This window comes from Platalea leucorodia (assembly GCF_965183815.1).
Source record: "Platalea leucorodia genome assembly, chromosome: 10".
In the NCBI taxonomy this organism is placed as follows: Eukaryota; Metazoa; Chordata; class Aves; order Pelecaniformes; family Threskiornithidae; genus Platalea; species Platalea leucorodia.
In genome coordinates this window covers 9699636-9720390 of record NC_138832.1, presented here as the reverse complement: position 1 = coordinate 9720390, position 20755 = coordinate 9699636, and the positions used below count along the sequence as shown (strand labels likewise).

The 20755-nt window shown below is 48.8% G+C and overlaps 2 protein-coding genes across 4 annotated transcripts in view; one reads left to right on the top strand and one right to left on the bottom strand.

Moving 5' to 3' along the window:
- The window catches only part of STK26 (serine/threonine kinase 26), a gene marked incomplete at its 3' end in the record, with an annotated part of 34348 nt that extends 28494 nt beyond the window's left edge, over positions 1-5854 (top strand). The window contains exons 6-10 of one of the 3 annotated variants that reach the window (XM_082323039.1): positions 354-502; positions 1172-1265; positions 1736-1798; positions 1890-2026; positions 2593-5854. In XM_082323039.1, the coding sequence (XP_082179165.1) occupies positions 354-502; positions 1172-1265; positions 1736-1798; positions 1890-2026; positions 2593-2617 (468 nt within the window). Of the gene's footprint in view, positions 1-353; positions 503-1171; positions 1266-1735; positions 1799-1889; positions 2031-2592 lie in introns of those variants that run through there. The other 2 variants (XM_082323037.1, XM_082323038.1) reach the window with 2 other exon arrangements.
- Positions 5855-7914: 2060 nt separating this feature from the next.
- FRMD7 (FERM domain containing 7) lies at positions 7915-20167 on the bottom strand. Its single transcript, XM_082322948.1, has 12 exons — positions 20030-20167; positions 15409-15513; positions 14984-15026; positions 13571-13604; positions 12764-12861; positions 12507-12621; positions 12158-12305; positions 10878-10973; positions 10453-10616; positions 10155-10223; positions 9980-10055; positions 7915-9792 (listed from the first exon to the last, which is right to left on the bottom strand). Exons 1-12 carry the CDS (start codon positions 20084-20086, stop codon positions 8752-8754), a joined length of 2046 nt encoding a protein of 681 aa, XP_082179074.1. The 5' UTR covers positions 20087-20167; the 3' UTR covers positions 7915-8751.
- Positions 20168-20755: the final 588 nt, after the last annotated feature.

Sequence of the window (20755 nt, the reverse complement as noted above, 5' to 3'; positions counted from 1 at the left end):
AGAAGCTTTAACAAAGGAGAGAACTTAAATGTTTTTCTTCAGCAGAACTTTTGCTGTCTGTTTGAACTCTGCTTACAAGGAAACGTTGCACTGGAGAATTTTGATTAGTCATTTTCCTGGGTGTGTACCTCCGAGCATGGAAGGATAACCAGTATAGTCTGTGTGCGACTTGGTCATATTTTTAGAGTGCTTGTCAATGTGGATTACTGGGTTTTCTTCACTTCCTGTTTCACTAATTTCCTGATATTATATGAGTTAGCTCTAGAAGTCAGTTGTCTTACTAAATCTCCCCTATTAACATTTAAAACCATGAAATGTTAGCATAACATTAAATATTTAAGTGTTTCTTACAGCGCCCTACTGCAAAAGAACTTCTGAAGCACAAATTCATTATGAAAAATGCCAAGAAGACTTCATATCTGACAGAACTGATTGATAGGTTTAAGAGATGGAAAGCAGAGGGACATAGTAGTGATGAAAGTGATTCCGATGGTTCTGATTCGTAAGTTTATTTTCAGTTTAGTCTCTTTTGGGCTTTTTTTTTTTTTTTTTAAATGTTAATAAAGTAGGTTTGTTGCAGTTTCTCTGTGTAATTAACTCCTCTTCTGTATATCTGTCTTTGTTCCAAATGTTTTTTGTTGCCTTCATTTGAGAAAACCCCTTGTATGAACCTGAAGACTAATGCATAAGTCAAGCTCTGCGCTCGTTAATGTCTTTAAACTTTCTCTGAACTCAATTTCAGTTCTGTTTAAGTGCTGTGCATTTCCTAGTCTAGGGCTAGTGGTTATACCAAAAACAATGAATCACAAGTAGAAATATTGCAGAGCAAGGTTGAGGTGTATGACGAAGTTGCACAATGCCTGTGGAACAGCATACGTTCTGTAAGTCTCTTGCTTTTCTGGATATCGGATAACTGTTTTAAATGGGATGCCATGGGAGAAGGTAAGCTTTGTGGGTAGATAACATCTGTTTGCTTTGATCGTGTTTCAGTTTATTCAGCCTCTGAAGTTGTTTTTTTTTTTAAGTTCAGTTAATGTTTCAAGACATGTTTTTCTTCTTATTTTAAGGAATAGGAACTAATCCATATAGATTATTATGTGTTTGGGTTACCTGTGCTTGCTTAGTGTTCTGTTGTGGCTAGTATTATGTACATCGTATCCTTTTTCTTCAGGGAGTCCAGTAACAAAGAAAATAACTCTCATCCTGAATGGAGCTTTACTACAGTTCGAAAGAAGCCAGATGCAAAGAAGCTGCAGAATGGGACGGTATGTACAGTCTGAAGAGTTTGTCTTTCTAAGTGCTGGTTTTGAAGCCAATTTAAGGAAGATAGTGGTAGAACTTAGTAATTATTCACTTTTCGTAAGAACTGACTATCTTTTTTATAGTTCAAGGGATGATTGTTAGTGATACTTCCTTTGCCCATGTCAGCCTTAAATGCAAAAGATACCGCATACTAGTAGATCAGTATGTGTTCATGGAGATGGGAATTTAAAGGCTTATATAATATCAGAGAGGAAAAACAGAACTGTTTTTCTGATGATATATGACATCATCAGGCATCTGTTTCCACACCATGTAACGTTTGTTGATGTACTGTGCCTTCCTTGTTTTTGTAATGTATTTCAGGTGCTTTGGTGGATTTAACTGAACTGTCAAAATCACACATGCTGTGTTAAATGCAGCGTATACATTGCATAGGAATATGCTAACATAGTCCTTATTTGTTAACTTTTAGGATCAGGATCTTGTTAAAACCCTGAGTTGTTTAACTATGATAATCACCCCTGTGTTTGCTGAGGTAAGTCTCGACTTAAAAAACTTCTTTGAAAGTATTACCCAAGTGTCTGATGGGTTTTATAAGTTTTTTTCTGTTTTGGTTTGCTACTCAGCTCAAACAGCAGGACACAAATAATGCTAGCAGAAAGAAAGCAATTGAGGAACTTGAGAAAAGCATCAATATGGCAGAAGCAACATGTCCAGGGATCACAGATAAGATGGTGAAGAAACTTATGGAGAAATTTCAGAAGTAAGTTAAGGAATTTTTTGTATGCAGTATAAAAGGGGGGGGAGGGGGGAGCTTTATTTTAAAATTAAAAAAAAAAAAAAGGAAAAAGTAAAAGGAAAAAGTACTTACGTACAGCAAAGGTTAGTTGACACTGAACTTCATATGTTGGGGAAATTTAAGTAGTTTAGTGATAAGTGAAAGATCTGCTGTTTCCAAGGATTTAAACTTTTAGCTTCGGTAGTTAGATGTAACACTTCTGTTTGAGACTAAAATTAATAGTAACAATTACTGTATCTGTTTGGTCTTATAGCGCTGCAATTTTACTATAGTCGTTATACCTTGCTTCCTTTAATTTAGCCGGCATTTTTGTTGTAAGCATATTTATAGCAAGTAAGGGAACAGGAGAACGTTTAACTTCTCTTTTTAGGGAATATTTTCTTGAGAATGTCACTTCTGGTGGTTTTTTCCTATGATCTGTTGAGATGAAGGCATGTACTAGTTCAGTGATGCAAAACCAGTTATGTGCTGTTTGCCAAGCTGAAACAATGTAATTAACAAAATTCCTCATTGCTTTTTTTTATCCGTAGATTTTCTGTTAATGACTCATCCTAAGAAACTTCACATAATTGACTGATGTTTCGTATGGACCCAGTGAAACCCACCAAAACTACTTCAAGCTTGGCAGTGCTTAGCTCATGAGCTCCTTGTGCCTTTTGGATCTTTGCAACATATTGATGGTGATTGAGGATTTGAAAGAACCTACTCAACTATTTTGTGGCAGTGCACATGGTTTTATATTTTCAGGAAATTATTTTGTAAAGAACAACTTTTAATATTGTAGTTTCACCTGTTTAATCTGATAAATGTTGAGGTGCAGTTTTGCTTTTAGAAATAACCATTACTTTAGTTAATAGAAAGTGCAAGTATGTTTTGATGCTATTTTGTTCCTGTACATGGGGATGTACAGGTCTTTTGTATTCATGAGTTAAACTTTTGTAAATCACTAACAAGCTTCAGAGAAAATAGCTTTTTCACAAGTGTATTCAAAACATGTAATGTAGTGGCAAGGGTATTGCTGTAGCACCTGCTTCAACCAGCATATAGTTATCGTGCCCTGAAAAATAAACCTGCAACAGTATCTATTATAATTCTAAATTGGTACAGTATTTTAGGCAGCTCTATGATTAAATATATTTGAGAGCAATATGTCAATAGTTTGCAGGTGATATGTAGCAACAGGTATATCCTGATGTACAGTATATGTATTACCTTTTAGAACAGGTTTTGAAGTAGTAATTCAATCTTATATCATCATGGTAGGAAAATTTAAAGCAATACAGTTGAGGGGGTGGGGCTTTTGGCAATAATGGACAAAACCTGAAGTCCAATTTAACTTAATTTAATTTTTTTCCTCTGAGTATACATGCCTGGGTGGAAGGGAGCCAGAGAAGCCGAGCGTCGCATGATACATACCTCACAAGCAGGTATAAGTGTAACACCAGCGTTCTGTGTGGTGGTGTTGTTTCTCCTGTAAGATATTTATACACATTTTTGTTCTTAAATACCTTAAATACAGTACATCAACATAACTTGTTTATAACTTTCTGAAAGTGTATTTTAAATATGTATTTACCAGTTAATATGCAAATAATTGAGTTATAGATATTCCTTCACAAAAAGGTAGTACTGTGCAGTACGGAGTGATTTTTTTTGTTTTGTTTTCCATAAAAAGTAGTTAAGACTATAAAGTTGCTTTCAGTTATATATTTATGGTACTGCTAGATGGGTAATCTCTTCTGTTTTTGTTTTTTTGGTTTGTTTTTTTTTTTTCCCTTTTTCAACCCAGTATGTATATTATGCTGAAGTTTTGAACTTGGATTGTTTTTCAGTACTTAGCTGTGGAGCTGTTGGTGTAAATTTATTTTTGATAAAGGCTGGGTGTGTTTATTTTATGGTTCAGACCTGCACATTTTGTTTTTGCACAAAAATCATTTTAAAGAATCTGAAATATATCTGCCAAATACTGAAAAAGTAATGGTGTGCAAGTAAATACTGCATTTTTAGTCAAATGTTGCCATTACATTGTTTTTATATAAAGGACACTTGTGAGAGATGGTGGTTAGATATGCCAAGGACAATTATTTTCAATGGTGCCTACACTGTAAAAAAAATTACTTTTAACTCCTTGTTTTAATTTTAAAAAAATGTTTCTGTTTAAAACTTTCATCTGCTATATAACTGAAATTCGATTAGAATTTATATCTGAGAAAAAAGTCTGGAAATAGTTTTTGAAAACAATAATGTTATGGATTAAATAAATATTTTTATAAATGTGTAAAAGCAGCAAAAGTTGTAAATACAGTTGACCTGAAGCTTTACAAAATAACTGCATCACAGAAACAAATTGTAGTGCTCCTTTAGCTTCTGTAGTTATTAGTCTTGTAAATCTGTTTATAGATGAAGCTGATCTCAATGTTTTGGGGGGTTTTAAATGGTTTAAAAATAAATATTTAAGTTCCGTAAACTTTCATGAGCTTGTTCTGTTGTGCGTTTTATTCTGGATTTTAGTGGATGTGCAGAGGTGTGGATATACCTCTTACAAACTTGTGTTGTAGTTCAAGAAAGGCGTTCCTTGCACAGAGTTGCACGGTTGTTTTCAAAAGGTTTGGGTCCCCCCATGCTGTTCTTGTCCGGAGGACACCTACCAGCTGCTACGCCACAGGGAATGCTATAGACAGATGGAGCAGCCCCAGGGTTCGGTTTGATTCCGTTCCTAAAGAGGAGTCTTCAGGATCTGTGTGCTCAGACGAACGTGACAACATGGTAGAGATGTCAGAACGCTCTGACTTCATTGTGAACTCGGCGTTGTGGAGTGAAGGTACAAAAAGGCCTGTGCCACAGTCACCTCGGCTTTCACTTCGGCAGTCTCAACCCAAATCTCATTTTAAAGAGCTCCATAGACATTTCTGAGAATTAAAAACATGGTTTTTACTTCCATGTCACTTCCCTTATGGTGTTCTTTTTATGTGGGAGACCGAGGGGAGAGGTGATGGGAATTCTGAATTTTTAACTGGTGGCTCCACCCTGTTGACACAGGGTCTTTAATCTATGCAACTCTAAACGATTCTGGGTAGGTAGGGTTAGTGAATCATTTGGGAAATTGGAACCTGTCCTATCTGTGATATGACTGTAACAAGATGCTGAATTATGGTGCCTCTTCTTTTCCTGTGAAATGGGTGGGATGTATACCTACCTCATAGGACAGCGTGGGGAAAAACTCATCCACGCATGTGTAATACAACCTCGTTCTCTCCAAGTCCATTCAAGAAGGTTTTTATTGTATCACATATGGCATTTCTGCGCCTAAAGTCTCTGTGCATCATAAGACTATAATCTAACTCTAAAGAATGGACGTCTGTATTACTGGTTTCCAGAGAACAGTTGTCTTTTTCCCCACCACGGGCTAGGTATTGATGAACTGTGTAACTTAACCGGCAGTATTCTGTTGCTGGCAGATAGCTAATGGAAAGATACATCAAAATATTCATGCAGGAACCATCTTCTTGCTTGTTTGGTTTGCAGACTTCCCACTGTAGATTGAGAAGAATTGATATTGAAGTAGTCTTATCGAAGTAGTCTGAATTGCAGAATCATGTATTTGTTCTTGGGTAGATGAGTCCTTTATCAATGTAACCATTCTTAAAACCCTTGGTCTCCGACTCCTCTAGTACGCTTCTGTACAGTAAGCACGTAGTATCCTGTTCTTGCATTCAGGTGAATGTCTATAGCTGAATAGGGAAGTACATAGGTTCCTCATGTGTTTGCACAAGGTTTAGCAATTGTTAAAGGTCTGATTTTTATCACACTGTTTTATGACTTAACACTGGAATAAAATTATTTTCCTCTTTGCAAAGTTTTAGTGGTATGTATGTTGGCTTGCCTTGTTTCACATTTTTCTAAGAAATGAAGTAACGCTTAATACGGAGATGAGGTAAATACACTGAAACCTGTCTTAGAAGTTCTTTGTATACTGTGTACGTTTTGCTTCTTTTTATATCCTAACATACACACCTATGCCTAAAGAGTTGCTGAACATCGTGCGTCTGAATTTCAAGATTACTATAAGTGATAGATGCACCCCAGTCACTGCAGTCTGAATGCGTTGAGTAGCTTAAGGTTTTGGCACTGTAACGCTGCTCTGCCTCTGCCCCCGTTAGTAATCCTTGCTTGTTTACCTTTTCCAGGTACTGCTGTCTGTCTTTCGCTATCAGCAGACCACACCACTCCATGTCCTCTCTCCATCCCCGTTTTCTTCCCTGGTGAAACTCAATCACTTGTTCTCACCTCATTTGGGTGAATAGGGCTGAGCAGGGACCATGGGGAAGGACTTACTCAAGGGTTATTTCAGTTGTTCCTTGACACATGAGGGTTGTTCCTTTATTTTAGTCAGCCCCAAGAAAGCTAGTTTACGCAATGAATTTAGCTTGAAGATGTTAATTTCTGTCACTTAGGAGCTGCTTTGTTCCTCTGCTGTTGTTGACCGTGGTGTAGGATGTGCTAAGGCACCGTGCGCACGCTGTGCCACAGTGCTCTCTAGTCAATGGAAAAATCCCAAAATAGTTCCCAAGCCCTCCTTTCTCCCTCTCAATGCTTTTTTCCCAGTCCTGAACGCCAGAGCTGGCAGCTCCTGGAGATGTGGGCAGCGTGGCTGCAGGTTCATCCCTCTCGGTGGGACTGTGTGTTCTGGGATGTGCTCGAGGTAAAGCTGAGCTGGGCCAGCCTTCACCTGTGTCTGCATGTGCTTTCAGGAGCTAACGGCGACTGCAGGTTTGTCTGTGTGCTTGAGGTACAGCCCTTCAAGGGACATTCGCCTGTGCAGTCTGTATTTGAAACACTGCTGCTTTTTTCCCCCCCTCTTTGGCACAGGGTAACCAGGAGCAAAAGCAAACCTCACAGTGTGCTCTCTTGTTGATCTAATGCATTTCTTTGGGCAACCAACCAAGAATGGGGTTGTTTTCAGCAGCATTCGGGGATCTCAGCGAGTCTCCTCAGTTGCTGAGCCAGTGAAGGCACAGAGGGAGCCAGCAAGCGGCTGCAGGAGAGGGAAACCAGCCTGGCAGCTCCATGGAGCAACGCGGGCTGCTGGGGAGACGCAGGGGAAGGTGCGCTGGGGGTGCCTGCAGGGCTGGGGGTGCCGAGGTGACGGGGTGGAAGGAGGAACCCAAACCTCCGCTGTGAACAATTGAGTTTTATTGTCCAGCTTCTAAAACAAGGAACAGCGACACGCAGGGTGAGCAGTACCCATAAGCCCAGTTCTTCTTACATTTTAACCTATTTTCTGTCTTTGCCCCAGCTTCCTTGTTTCTGAAATCCGTTCTAGCAGGTTGCAGTAGTTTCTCAACTGTGGAGTTACTGGGCAGTCCCTCTCCTTACAGTCGCGTCCTACAACGTCTTGCAGGGTTCCTACACAGAAGTAACACAATCCTCCCCTAAAATCTTACAGAAGTGTCATCATTCTCCAATTTCCTGAGTAGATTTCATGTAGGTTTAGGGTAATAATAAGTTTTTGTAATAAAAGTACTTCCAAGAAGTATCTTTGTGTCTTTTCCCTTCAAGGGAGCAATGGATAAATTGGGAATTCCGCCTCCTGCTGCCCCATGGGTGGTGAGCAATCCCATCTCCTGCTCCTTTATACCTAGAAACAGCCCTGGTAAAAATAGCATTGCACTCGTACACATGGAGCAAACAGGAAAGTTTGGAAGCACCATGGTTACAGCAGACTTCCGAATGCCAAGGGTGAGCACCAGCTGCCTGTTTTGTTCTTCTCCTCTCCTCTCCTAAGATCTTTTTCCCCATGCTGCTTAACTGAGGCCTGATTTGGGGGAGCAAAGGACCCCCTTGCATGCCTCGCTGCCCCAGATTTAAGCAGGGCACTGAAGTGCCGGGGCTGTGGAGCTGCTGCTAGAAAATGACAGCTAATGGACCTAAGAAAAGCAGAGCTATACCGTATCGTTCATTAATCCGCTTCCCAGAGCTTGCTGTTGGATGCTGCTAAATGATTTACAAGCACCAACGGGCTATTTCTTGGGGAAGGATAGTGCTGTAAAGTGGCTGGGGAGAAGACAGAGCTGTTTGCTTCCTCCGTGGCTCCAGGCGTCGCAAGGAGCACGCCACACGTGCAGCCCTGTCCTCAAGGGCCAGGGGCTCCCTGGAGGAGAGGCAGGATGGAGGAGGTGGGCTCTATGCTGGGGCATTGGCTATGTCCACGGGGCGTCAGCTCCTGGAGCAGCCTCCCCTGGCCATCCTGCTCCTCTCCATCTGGGCCTCAAACACCCTTTCCATCCCTGCAGCTGTGACAAACAGATGTTCAACCTCTTCTGTGAGATGTCTCTTGTCTTTTTCTCCCTCCCTCTGATGAAGACTCCAGTGGCTGAGCTCCAAGCATGGCCAGCAGCTGCCCGGCTGGGGAGGACACAAGGTCCTTGCAGGGCTTTAGGAGAACCCTGGCCCCTCTCCCTGGAGCAGGATGCCACATGTGGTGGCAGAGACACTCCAGCTCCCACGCGTGGTGCAGGGGATGGGTACTTCTGAACGCTCCCCTGTTGTCCATTAACATCCTCTATAGCTAAGAGCACTCACACAACACAAGCCCATCAATGTTTCGCAAGCTGGGAGCAGTCCTGCAAGCATCACCCTTCTGTGGCCCCGGGTCAGTGTCTCTGCTCCCTCTGGCCAGTGTCAGGCACCTAGGTGAAATACCTGGAGGCCCCCCTGGAAGTCCTCTCTTCAGCGGTGCTGGTGGCGAAGGACACCTCCTCATCCTCTTCATCCAGCTGGAGGCTGCCGGAGGACAGCCGCACCCGGGCCATGGATGACCGCAGCACCCGGCCGTACAGGGAGCAGTAGTCAGCGGCCAGGAGGTCGGAGTCGGAATCGCTGGACTCAGTGCTGCTGCCCACGTAGCGCTCGGCGGAGTGCCGTGGCCCTGGCGCCAGCCCTTGCTGGGCTGGCACGTGCCGAAAGATGCCTGCTTTCCGGCTGCTCAGCACGGGGCACGGCCCCAGGGGCCTGAACTCGGAGCCGTAGGGGAAGCGGATGGTTTTCATGTCTGACTGGCTCCAAGACCGCTTGGGAGGCTGCTCTTGAAGGCCATAATCAAGGGAGCGAGCCAGCGACCTGCTCTCCCCTGTTGGGGCCACGCTCACATCTGCTGCCATAAACGCAGCCTCACAATGAAAATCCCCAGCCCGGGTCCCACTTGGGCTCCGCCTGGGGGGTTTTGCTGTCATGGGGCCACATCCACCGCCTGTTCCTGCTGTGTCCTCGCCAGGTGCCGGGGCATGGCAGGGGGGCTGTGGGGGCCTGTCCAGGTAGAAGAGGACCTGCGGGGCCGGGGCGGCCACAGGCGGGGGGCATGGCACGTCTGTGTACACCAGCTGCCGGGCGCTCACCTCCCGCATGTTGCCCACTGAGGTGCTTTTACTGTTCCCGGCAAACTGGTGGTGGGGCCGAAAGGATGTCAAGGGGTTCCTGGCACTGAAGAGGTCGGCGGGCTCCCACGCCCGCTCCAGCTCCAGCTCGGCGTAGAGCAGGGGGAAGGCGGATGAGCTTTTGGAGTGGGATAGGAAGGCGGGGGTTGCTTCAGGCTTGGAGCGCTCCAGCTCGGCAGCAAACGTCACCTCCACGGCGGAGCTCCGGCGCTGGCTGTCCAGCATGGGCTCGGAGGCGTGCACCCCGTTGGCATGGTAGGAGCCCCGGCTGCCGTAGGCCAGGCGCAGCTCCTCCACCTGAGCAGGGGCAGAGGGTGGGTGGGTGCCCAGAGCCCCGGCGGGGCGGGGGGGCAGAGCGGGGCTGCCAGTGAGCCCCAGAGCCGAGGGTCTGGCTTGGCCTCCAGCTGAGCTCTGCCAGCCGGGGCTGCAATGCCAAGACCCCCTGGGCGCGGCACTAGCTATCGCCGATGCCACGAGGACATACCTGCTTGGAGACATCCGTCAGGAGGTCCGGCGAGGAGCGGCACTGCCTCTCATCGTAGCGGGATGTGTAGTGCTTCCTGCAAGGCCAAGAGCATGGGTAGGTGCATGGCCAGGAGGGTCCCATCACCCATGACCCCTGCCCCCCAGGCACTGCACCCCTCCATGGCCCCCAGTACCTCTCAAAGGGCAGGCTCTTCATCTTTGCCTTCCTCCCATGCTCCAACAGCTGCCTCTGCGTCCTCCCACTGCAGCAAGGGGGGAAAGGCATGAGCAGCACCATCAGCCTCGGCCCTGGGCATCCCCGCATCCCAGAGGAGGTGATGGGATGCAGCAGGACCGAGGCAGCGGTATCTCCAAGGAAAGCAGCTGTCGGGCACCATCCCCTTGCAGCCAGCCAGGGCCAGCACAGAAGGCTCAGAGCCATCCCCACACCCTTCCCGGCCCCAGCAGTTTGGTTTTCCCCTGGAACTTTACCTGTAACGGAAACTGGAGCCCTTGCTGCACAGAAGGGCTTTGGGCTTTGACTTGGGCTCTTCAGACAGCCTGAAGAAGGCGTGGTACTCCACACACGTCTTCCAGAAAGCCTTGCAGGTGTCCCGGCTCGCCATGGTGAACTCCAGCGTGTCCTTGCACAGTGCCTGCGCAGCCGGAGACAAACGAGCCAGCGTCAGGGGCGCAGGGCCAGGCTCTGCCGTTTGCCCTTCTGACCCCCCCCCAATAGGACCTGTGCTGCTGGCGGCTCTGGGCAGCGCAGCATCACCCAGCGGGGGTGGCACATGCCATGATCGGGGCCAGGGGGAGGAGAGTCACCCATGAGCAGCAGCGATATATTTTATTCAAAACTGGGGACTTAGCGTGGCTGATCCTCGGTCCACAGCTGCCTGCAACACAGTACTTACAGAGATGTTTGCATGGAGCTTGATGAGAAAATGCTTCCTCTTGAAACTCAGTTTGCGAATTTTGGACCAGTTGAATGTGTTGATCTTTGTATTGCCCTACGAGGACAGACACAGCAGTTAAAGCAGGATGGGGCAAGTCAGAACTGCAGAATTACGATGGGCCAAGCCCTGAGCTTTCAGGACACTGCATGAGACCCCGGCGCAGCGCTCACTGCTGCGGGGGTCTGAGGAAGGGGTGCCAGGATTTGGTCATTGACCCTCCTCTCCATCAGTTGGTCCCAAAAACGGGAATTGAGATTCAGGGTTTAACTCTGCCCACTGAAGCTATTTGTAAAATGCTAGGATCCCAAGACAAACCTCACAGAGGTTAGAGGAAGGCAGAGCATCCCATCCATCCCAGCTCACGAGCCAGGTGAGTTAATGCAACATCAGGCCCCCCAAAATAAATAAGACCTTCCTCTCCTTTGCAGGGAAGCATGACAGAGCTCAGCTCACTCTGATGCCTTTAGACCCAGCTTAAGCAGTCTGCAAGCATACCTTGCCTCTCATTATCATTATGCATCAATTTAGACGCAGCCACACAACACTGGTGTCACAGCAGGCCCAGGTAAAACTGCATTACTCCATGCTGTGGCACAGAGACCCTCTCAGCTTTCTGGGAGAGCCCAGATTTTAATGGGCTCACAGATGCTCTAATCATGCGTGAGGGGTGTTTATGGCTCTGAATAAATAACCAGGTCTGGCAGTGCTAATTATGAACAGAAGACCCACGGTTAGGATTTTTTTTTTTTTTTCTGCTCCGGCAAGATGTTCCCAGGTTGAAATTAGCCGGTGTGGGAGGCAAGCACTGCTTCACGCTGGCTGCGAGGCAGTCTGTATTTATTCTGCAGCTACACCGTGATTACAGCGTTATGTAATTGCACAGACGTGAGGTGGCTATTTTCGCTGGAAGATTATACGGTGAACACATGTGACGCAGCCGTGTAACCTGTGGTGCTTACATGGCCACGCTCGCTGTGACAAGGGCCAACAGAGCCGGGGCAGGCACAGCGGCGAGCAGCCGGTGCTGATGGCGATGGAGGGGCCAAGCCCCACAGCGATGCCCTCGAGCATCACCTCTGCGCCCAAGGTCTGCTGGGGCGTGCTCCCTTTTGTAGGATTTGGGAAGGTCTGGAGCACACAGTGGGGAAGAGAAGGGTCCCCCCCAACCAGAGGTGATGTCCTTGGGGAAAGGCCACCCCACCTGGGTGCTGGCAGCCCACCCCAAGCCCCAGGCTCACCCGCAGGACCAGCACCCCCATGTGCGTCACAGCCAGGTTGATCTGTGTCCCCTCGCCATCGCTGGCAGGGTGCGGGCGAATCCCGTACATCTCCAGCTTCCTGGCCACATCCAGCAGCTGAACGTCTGACTCGGCTGGCGTCTTCCCACTGGAGACACAAACACACCGGGAAGCAACAAGAGTGTGAAGGCAGCCGCTGAAATGGGCTGAAAAAATACCATTTTGGATGTGCACATGCTGGCATCGCACCCACCCCACTGCCAGCCCTGCCTGCTGATGGGAGCGGCCCTTCCAGCAGGCGCCCATCGCGTGCTTTGGGTGGGCGGCCGTGGTGCGGAGCAGCCCTTACTTGTGTCTCCGGTGGTAGTGCATGATCTTGTTGTCCAGGTACTCCTGGTTGGGCAGGTACCTGTGGGTCGCCAGGTGCTGCTGGTCCGTCTCCTCGTGGAAGTCACCCAGCTCCGCTGCGGGGGACACAGGGAGAGCGGGGTTAGGCTGCAGGGTCACCGCAGGGGGAACCCCAGGCTGCACAGCCAAAGCAAAGCCCCCTTGGGCCCCCTCCCCAGGGAAGGGGCACCGTCCCTGCGGCCACTCGCCTGCCCTTACACTGCAGCAGGTGGGAGACGAGCAGTGCCGCGCTCTTGTCGCTGCAGGGCAGCTGCCCCAGTGCCAGGTCCTTCTTGACCTGGAGGGTGAAGAGGTACCTGTGGAGGAGGACAGGAGCACACCCTGAGGCTGGGCCGGGCTCAGCAGAGAGCCTGGCGCTGGGCTGAGCCCCGAGGGCTCTGCTGCGGAGGGGCTGTCTGCCCCATGCCTCTCCCTGCGCTCGCCCGTGTTTCAGCCCAAGGGACACAGGTCCACGGGGGGGAGCACGGAGCCCCCGCATGACCGGTATGCCCCTGCCATTGAAATGCCCATTAGTAGGTCTCAGAGTTAACATCCCTTTATGCTTTGGAGGGTTTTTGCGTCTCTCAGGGCTAATGTTCTGCAGAAGCACTGTCTTTTAGTTTTGTTCTTAGTTCCTGTTCGCAATGCCTGCTCTAAAACATAAGAGCTAACAATGTCAGTTTTAAAAATAAAATTAAAGAAGTTCTTCGTTCAGAACACAGCTTGAGGCAGGAGCTAGACTGAGCAAAGTCAGACTTGGTGCCCAACTGCTAAAGCATTTGGCACTAAACAAATTTCAGCCTCTTAAGACGGCAGACCCTTCAAGTGGATTTTGTTTAAAAACAGGATCAAGAAAAGATACTTTCTCAGTTTTTGTTTTGCAAAGTACAGAACTCTGTCAATTCTTAGGATAACCACTGCCCACAGACAGGTTCGGGTGGATGAAGATAAGGAATTAAATGCATGCTTCGCAATTGCAAAAATATAGGACTGTGTGGTAAGAAAGTAATAGAACAAGTACCGTACCTGGTCAGCTCTTCTCTCAGATGGCCGGGGTCCACTGGGAAAAATTTCACCATAAATTTGAAAAGAACCTCCTTAGGATCTTAAAACACAACATCTTCATAAGTTTTCTTTTACATGTCTCTTGAGAACATTTACAACTCTCTTCACACATGCTGTCTCCTTACAGAGTAAATTACTCTGGGCCCTTACAAAGCAGGGCTGGGAGCCCTGAGCATGAGGGACTCCAGCCTGCCCCCAAGGACCAGCCTGCCCCGACCCCCAGCATTACCAGTGGAAGCGAACAGGGAGTTGGGCGCCTCAATAATACTAAAGAGAAAATGCCCCAGCAATTCTTTAAATTGCAAAGACCCCTGCCAGGAGGGGGGTTTCCGTGGAGGGGTGGCGTGGGTGCTTGTCTGGAGTGTGGCCATCAGTGGGGCTGTACATTAAATCCAGCCCTCCAAGCACTTGGGATGTAACAGCTCCGTAGGATGCTGTTCGAGCAAAGCTTTTTTGTGGGATGAGTGAGAGCAAGCAGCCAAGCCCAAGGCAAAGAGCATGGAGGGAGGGAGGCAATTTTGTAGGCACCGACTGTCCCAGGACACCGTGGGACAGCTCCGGGGCTCCTGGAGGGACAGGGTCCTGCCAGAGCAGGCCAGAAGGGACGTGGAAAAAGAAATTGGTGCTTGAAATAATCCCACTTCTGGTGCACCCAGAAAGGGGAGGCTCTTTATTGGGCTTTCCCCTTACAGGGAAATTCACGCAAACACTTTACTGCAGCCTCCCCGTGGCAAATGCTGGGGTCGTGGCTTTGTGCTCTTAACCACCTCTTGGTCATCACGCATTTGGGGAAAATATCATTTGGTTCATTGCGGGGGTGGAAACAGGCATAGGCTGGAAGGGGCACTGTGTGAACATTGGTTGTGGCTATGGCAGGCTGAATTCAGGTCAGGCTCCGCAGCATCTCTGTGCGGCGGCACGGGGAGGCTGGGGGCTGGAGCGGCGCGGGGGAGCCTGCGAGGCACACGGCTAACCCTGCTTCACGCAGGGCTCGCGCCGCGCGGGCGGCTGGGCTGCCGAGAGCTGCAAAGGGGAAAGGAGGGCACGCAGGGAGCGATGCCTGCCGCTCTGCCAGCACAGCAATGCGCGCACACGCAGCCGCCCCTGCTCCTCCGCCAAGCTGTCAGGTTATTAACAGCTCAAGCCTAAAATGGTGCAGATACCAGATTGCAAAGGCAGCAGCATTTCTACAGGATTTTATATGGGCTATGGTGTCTTTGCAAACAATCCTGCCCAGCCTCACGCTATCAAATGAGCTCAGGTAAATGCTGGAAACCAGAGCTCCCGTCCCCAGGCAATAACACTGCACAAATGTGTCTGCACTATTCTGCCACTGGCAGTGGTTTAGAAGAATTTTATTCTTTAAATACTTACTTTTGACTTGCTTTGTTATAGGTTTTAGTGGTTCCAACCAGACCTGAAATAAGGCAATGAAGAACTGAATGAATAAACAGCTCAAGAGACAGGGAATGAAAGCAGCAGCATCATGCTAGAATGCAACACAAAAATGTTGGCCAGCTCGGCTGCTGCGGCAAGCTGTCCCGCTGGGCAGCCTGGCACGCATCGCTACGGATAAACCCTGTGGGCCGTGGCCATTACCAGGGCTTTGCCAACCGGCTTGTGGCTCCCCTCATAACTCCCATTTTCAAGGGGTCTTTGGCATCATGGCAAAAGTTTCCACTGAAATTTTCTATCTGCTATTTCAGGGAGGTGCTAGCAAGCCCCCAGCCTCGCGGGCAGCTGCTGCGAGGATGCGGCACGGTGCAGCACCGGGGCCCCGCGCCACGAGCCGCACTCACGTGGTTCCCAGCCTGGCTGCGAAACTCCAGCCCAAAGTACTCCTTCTCCACAAGGTTGAGGTGGCTGCAGGTAAGGTTGAACAGCCCTTTTCCGCAGGATTTTTGCTAGCAAACAAACACACCACAGAAGCAGTGGGTTAGGCAACATTGACAGCAGCAGTGATGGGATTTCACTGAGATGGGAGAGAAGTTGTAGCTCCCTGCCTTCACCCCGAGAGGAGCTGTGGGATTTTTCCTGCAGCAAAACCTTACTTGATAAATGCTGTTGGCTCCAGCATGTGGGACAGGACAACAGCACGCTGTGTGCCCCTTGCCTCTGCTCTTGGAAATCAGATTCCTTCTCATCACTTCTCTCCTTTATTAAGGAATGTAAACCAGAAAGGAAAGAAAGAGGAGAGAAACCTTGCTTTTGACTCACCTTTGGCAACCATTGCTGCCTGGGCTGCTCTATCCCTGGCAAACCAGTGAGCGATCCCCGGGACGAGCATCCGCCCGAGTCGGGGGGCCGTGGCAAACGTGCTCAATTAAGAGCAAACGGGAGCACACCTCCAACCTGCGCAGCGAGCCTGCGTGCCCTGGCAGCCCGCGACCGGATTGCCAGGGACGAGCTACTATTATGGTTAATGGTAATTAACAGCAACAGGACCCTGTGGAGATCCTGTGCCTTGGGCCCCGGGTCATCCGTGTGCTTTAGCAATATTAATTAAGTGGCACTACATGCTGATAACGTAGGCCAGGCTGTAGTTATTCCCAGTAAACAGAAACACTCGGCCAGTGTTTTGCTTGACTTGTTGCCGTGCTGTGTGACACGGCTGGGGAACAACCCGGGAGGCCCCCGACTTCGGAAAATGCTCCAGAAAGAACTAGAAATGAACCTCGCAGTGACCCACCCCAGCAAAAAACCCTGCTATTCCTTTATCAGCTTGTGAAAAGCAGACCAAAAATGAGCGTGGGTTAGTGCAAAAGCAAGCCGGAGCAGAGAGGCTGGGTTAGACAGCTGCTGAATTACGGGATTTCGGGTGATGGAGGTGAAGGCAGGCTGCAGCTCCCCGTGCCAGCGGCTGCTCCCGGCAGGGACGGGAGGGACCCCGGCTGCTGGCGGTGATGCATGCTAATAACCACCTTTCACGGCTTCTCCTGGGATGAAATTGCTGGCTCCGTGCTGAAAGGCTGCTGAAAAGTGATAGGGTAATAACAGCATTCGCTCTGCAGCACTCCCGGTTCTCCTCAAAATTACTAGATCACAAGGGTAATTAAAACAATTATAAATGTTTATTTCCAAGCCAGAATTTTCTAGCATGAAAGGCCTGGCCTTTGTCAGGCAGCCAGGAAAGACAAGCATTTCTTACCGGGTTATTACCCACCACGTGTCTGCTGGGAGCAACCCACTCTCCTCCAAGCCCAGCGCTGCCCAGGGCAGTGGAGACGAGCGGCTCCATCCCCAGGAAAACCTGCTCACGGGGGAGACGCAGCCCTGTGATGCAGGGGATGGTTTAAAAGCAGAGGCTTTCCTCTTGCCAAGTTGTGCTTGCAGGTGCCCCATCCTGGGTTTCTGGGGTGCCGAGGCCCCATCCCATGCTGCTGCAAGCACCGGGGTATGGTTGTGCTCAGGACAGCATCAGGCAAGAGCAGGGGGCTGTGCCGGGGGAGCACAGTGCGAGGCAGGAGCGTGACATGTGGGCCTTGGCACCCCACGTCCAACCCAAAATGTGCCTTTGATGACGTGGCAGAGCCAGGTATCACCCACAGGCACAAACCCCTGTGTGGTGGAAAGGAGAGGCTGCGCTCGTCCCTCCTCTCCATGGTGGAAGCAGCTGGGACTGTAAGCAGGCTAAGAAAGCAAGAGGCACATCCAGAGGAAGACAGCAACATGTGTGACACACGGGGACGTGCACACCCGTCCCCAAAGGACACCCTGGCAGCACTCGTGCTCCAACGGCAAAGCCACATTTCTGCAGCGTTCCCGGTGGCACGGGCTGCTGCACCCAGGTCTGTGATTTAGTGGGAAGCGACAGCTCATGGGATTTGGTGTGATCTTCCCCCACCACCTCAGGAGATGTCCCCCGGTTGGTGTCTTCTGCATGGCCATAGCTGGCATGCAATGCCATGCATCAAAAGCCACCAGCCTCGACGCTCCCCATGCCCTCGCTGGACCAGTGCACGTGTAGCCAGCTCTGCACACCTCCTGGCAATGAATTCCCGCCTTTACTCATCCTAAGGGACACGAGACCACAGGAGACTTTGTCCTTCACTCAGCCCCAGCAATTAGTTTGTCTGGGCTTGTTTGGTTTGCCTTTTCTGTCTTTTTTTCCTTCCCATTGAATCTTGCCCTGTAGCAAATTCCACTAGCAGAGATGCCCAGGCTTTGTCTGCCCAAGCTGCAAAGTGGTTCCCCCTTTCTGTGATGCTCTGGGAGGGCTCCCGAGGCTGCCCAGGCTCAGGGCTGCTTTGTTTAAACGCTTTCCAGGGAGAAGAGGAGTGACTTTATGGGCAAGGGCACATGCCGGGTCACAGCTCTAGGTATCCAGAAGGGGAAGGAAGAAGGGAGGGAGCTCTGCAATAGCTCCTCTCAGTGCAAGAAACCCATTAAAGGCTGACCTGTGACTGTCCCTGTGCCCAGGCGCTGGGGCAGGGGATCTTGGTGCCCTCCCAGCGCAAGGTACAGGGCTCGCTGGCATGGTTGGCAGCATCCCAGCAAGATCCCGTCCACATCAAGGCTCAACCCTGGGGCGTTCAGCAGGGAGGGCACAACAGCGGACAGTTGGAGATGTGCCAGGCCCCCCCCCCCCCCCCCCGCCTTCCCCTGCCCTGGGGGCTCAGACCCGGCTTGTCGGTGCCATCCCGGGAACCACCTCCAGTGCCCAGCTGAAGGAAATCCTGGGAGCTCAGCGGCCGTGGAGAGGGTGCCAGGTCCTGGCTGTCTGCGAGGATGCAGATGGAGGCAGAAGCCCTCCTGCGCCAGCACCCAGCACCGGGCAAGGAACTCATTCCTGTGCAAAGCTGGACTGGAAATGAGACCTCGCTGCACGTGCCGGCAGCTGTGGTACCCACGCGAGGCAGGTACAGATTCATACACTGAGCGCGAGGCGGAGGGGAATCAGGCCTGCCGTGTTTTCTCTCTTTTGTCCTTTTTCCTCCCATTATACTGAAGTACCGCACATTCAAAAGAGCTTTCCAAAGTCAGGAGGGGTTTAGGAAGAGCTGCTTGAAACATCTGCTCAAAACTTAGCCCAAAGCAGTCCTTTTATAATGGAGAAGTCACTAATTCAACTACTCATTTATCGTACCCATACAGCATCAAATGCATGAAATGCCTAAAAGGGGTTTCCAATACCATTCCATGCTAAAAAAGGAAATGACCAGGAGTTGCTCTAATGAAAGCTATTTGCTGCAATAACATGTTGTGCAGAGCTATAGTGCTGTGAGGGTTTGGGGCAAAAAAGAAAGCAGAGCTGGAAAAAAATGCAGCAACATTGTACCAGCAGCATGTTTTAAACTGTCTCTGGCTATGCCCTGATCTAATCAATACGGAAAAAAAAAAGGCATTTTAAAATGACTAGTCTCATTTTTAAGCTGACTCCAGGTCTAGGATACATTAATTAAACTAAATCAAACAACTCCCATACTGTGCCAAGGGATGGAATTGCTTTGCAATCCTCTTTTCTGCAAAATGCTACCGCAAAGAAACGGAGCAGCGCTTCCGAGACCAAGCAGTTCTCAGGCTATGCTATAAAACCAGGGGACGGGACAGACTAAGAAAGGTAATAGAACTTGAAAAAAACAGTTTTATATTAAACACTCTGGTCCCATAGGAGATGCAGGTAAGTGCTAGAACAGCTCTACTTGAATTAGCTAATTCAATTAGCTACTGTGACTATCAAATCTTAACCAACAGCAAATGCTCAATCACACTTGTAAAAAGATATGTTTCTAACACAGAGGCAAGATATATCTAGTTTCAGTTATCTATATACATATATATATATATATAAAAAAAAATCTAACACCACAGATGTTAATACTTAACATTTAAAACCTATCATCTCAGAGCTAGCATTTATTAAATGTGAATTATTAATGACAGTGTGTTGTGGGACACTGTCATGCAGAAAATAAGATACAGTGAGTTTTTTTCCTCAGCTATTCACAAAACCGCACAGTTTTCTTTTTCAACTGAATGCCCAGGAAGAGATGCATGCAGATATTTCTCACCAGGGGTAATTCGGTTAAATATGCTATTTTTATTCTGTTACCAGATTTTTCTTCCTTGTTGAATGCTTATACTGGCAGCCAGACAAATAAGAGGAGAACGCGATACTTGTCAAAAACATCACTTCATATTACCTGATTTCCAAAAGATGACACCAGATAAGTAAAAGCCATTCCTCCTTCTTTATAAATAATGCCAATAAGAGGGGAGAGCAGGAGTGTGTTCGTGCTGAAAGACACTTAGCAATCAGCGCTACAACCTTTTTTTGGTTTTTTTTTTCTTTGTTTTTGTTGTTGTTGTTGTTTTTTAAAGCTGAAAACCAGAAGCCATCAGAGACCATGCAATCCTTCCGAGCAGCAACAATTTCATTAACTAGCACAAAACCCCAGTAAGAATACAATACCCACTTACATCAACTACAAAGATCTTCTGGGAGTCATCCAGAAACTGGACTTTCAGGTGCAGCATCCTCGAGCATGCGGCTGGGCGTGCGGCAGGCGCGGGGGTCCTAGCGATGTGAGCGGCGTGCCGGGAAGGGAGCCCTGACTCCTCGTGCACACATAATTTCCCTCTCAGCTGGATGGAGAAGGCTGCAGTCACAGATGTGGAGCAGAGGCTGGAGCAAAGGAACAGAATGCCTAAAAACAAGTGCAAAAAAAAAAAAAAAAATACTGATACCTCCCCTGGTTTAAATATCACCATTGCGTTAAAGGATATTTTCCCCCTGTGAATTATGGGTGTATTAATAGGGGAAAGGCTGTGCAGCAGCTCTACAAGAGTGGCACTAATGGGGCTGAGACAAACACTGAGCTTTTACAGCTGGTGGTGAGCAATGTGAGGGCAAAGCGAGTCCACCCTTCACACCGCGGGGTCAGGGAAGAAGAGCCGAGCGGCTCTCCTGCCAAAGTCACCGAGCAGCGAGTGTCACCTTTTCTCTGGTCTGGTTAAGGTATGGTGAGTCTCACACTTGCTCCGTGAGATGGGCAGATAAGGTCCGTGAGATGGGCAGATAAGGTCCTGTCTGCTGAGCAGATGTGTGCAGACCTGGCCAGTGCGCTGATGTACTTTGCCAGAGACTGGGAAATGTTTCCAACTGAATTTGAAACCAGGTGGGTCCTTCCCAGGGAGGCAGAGGAG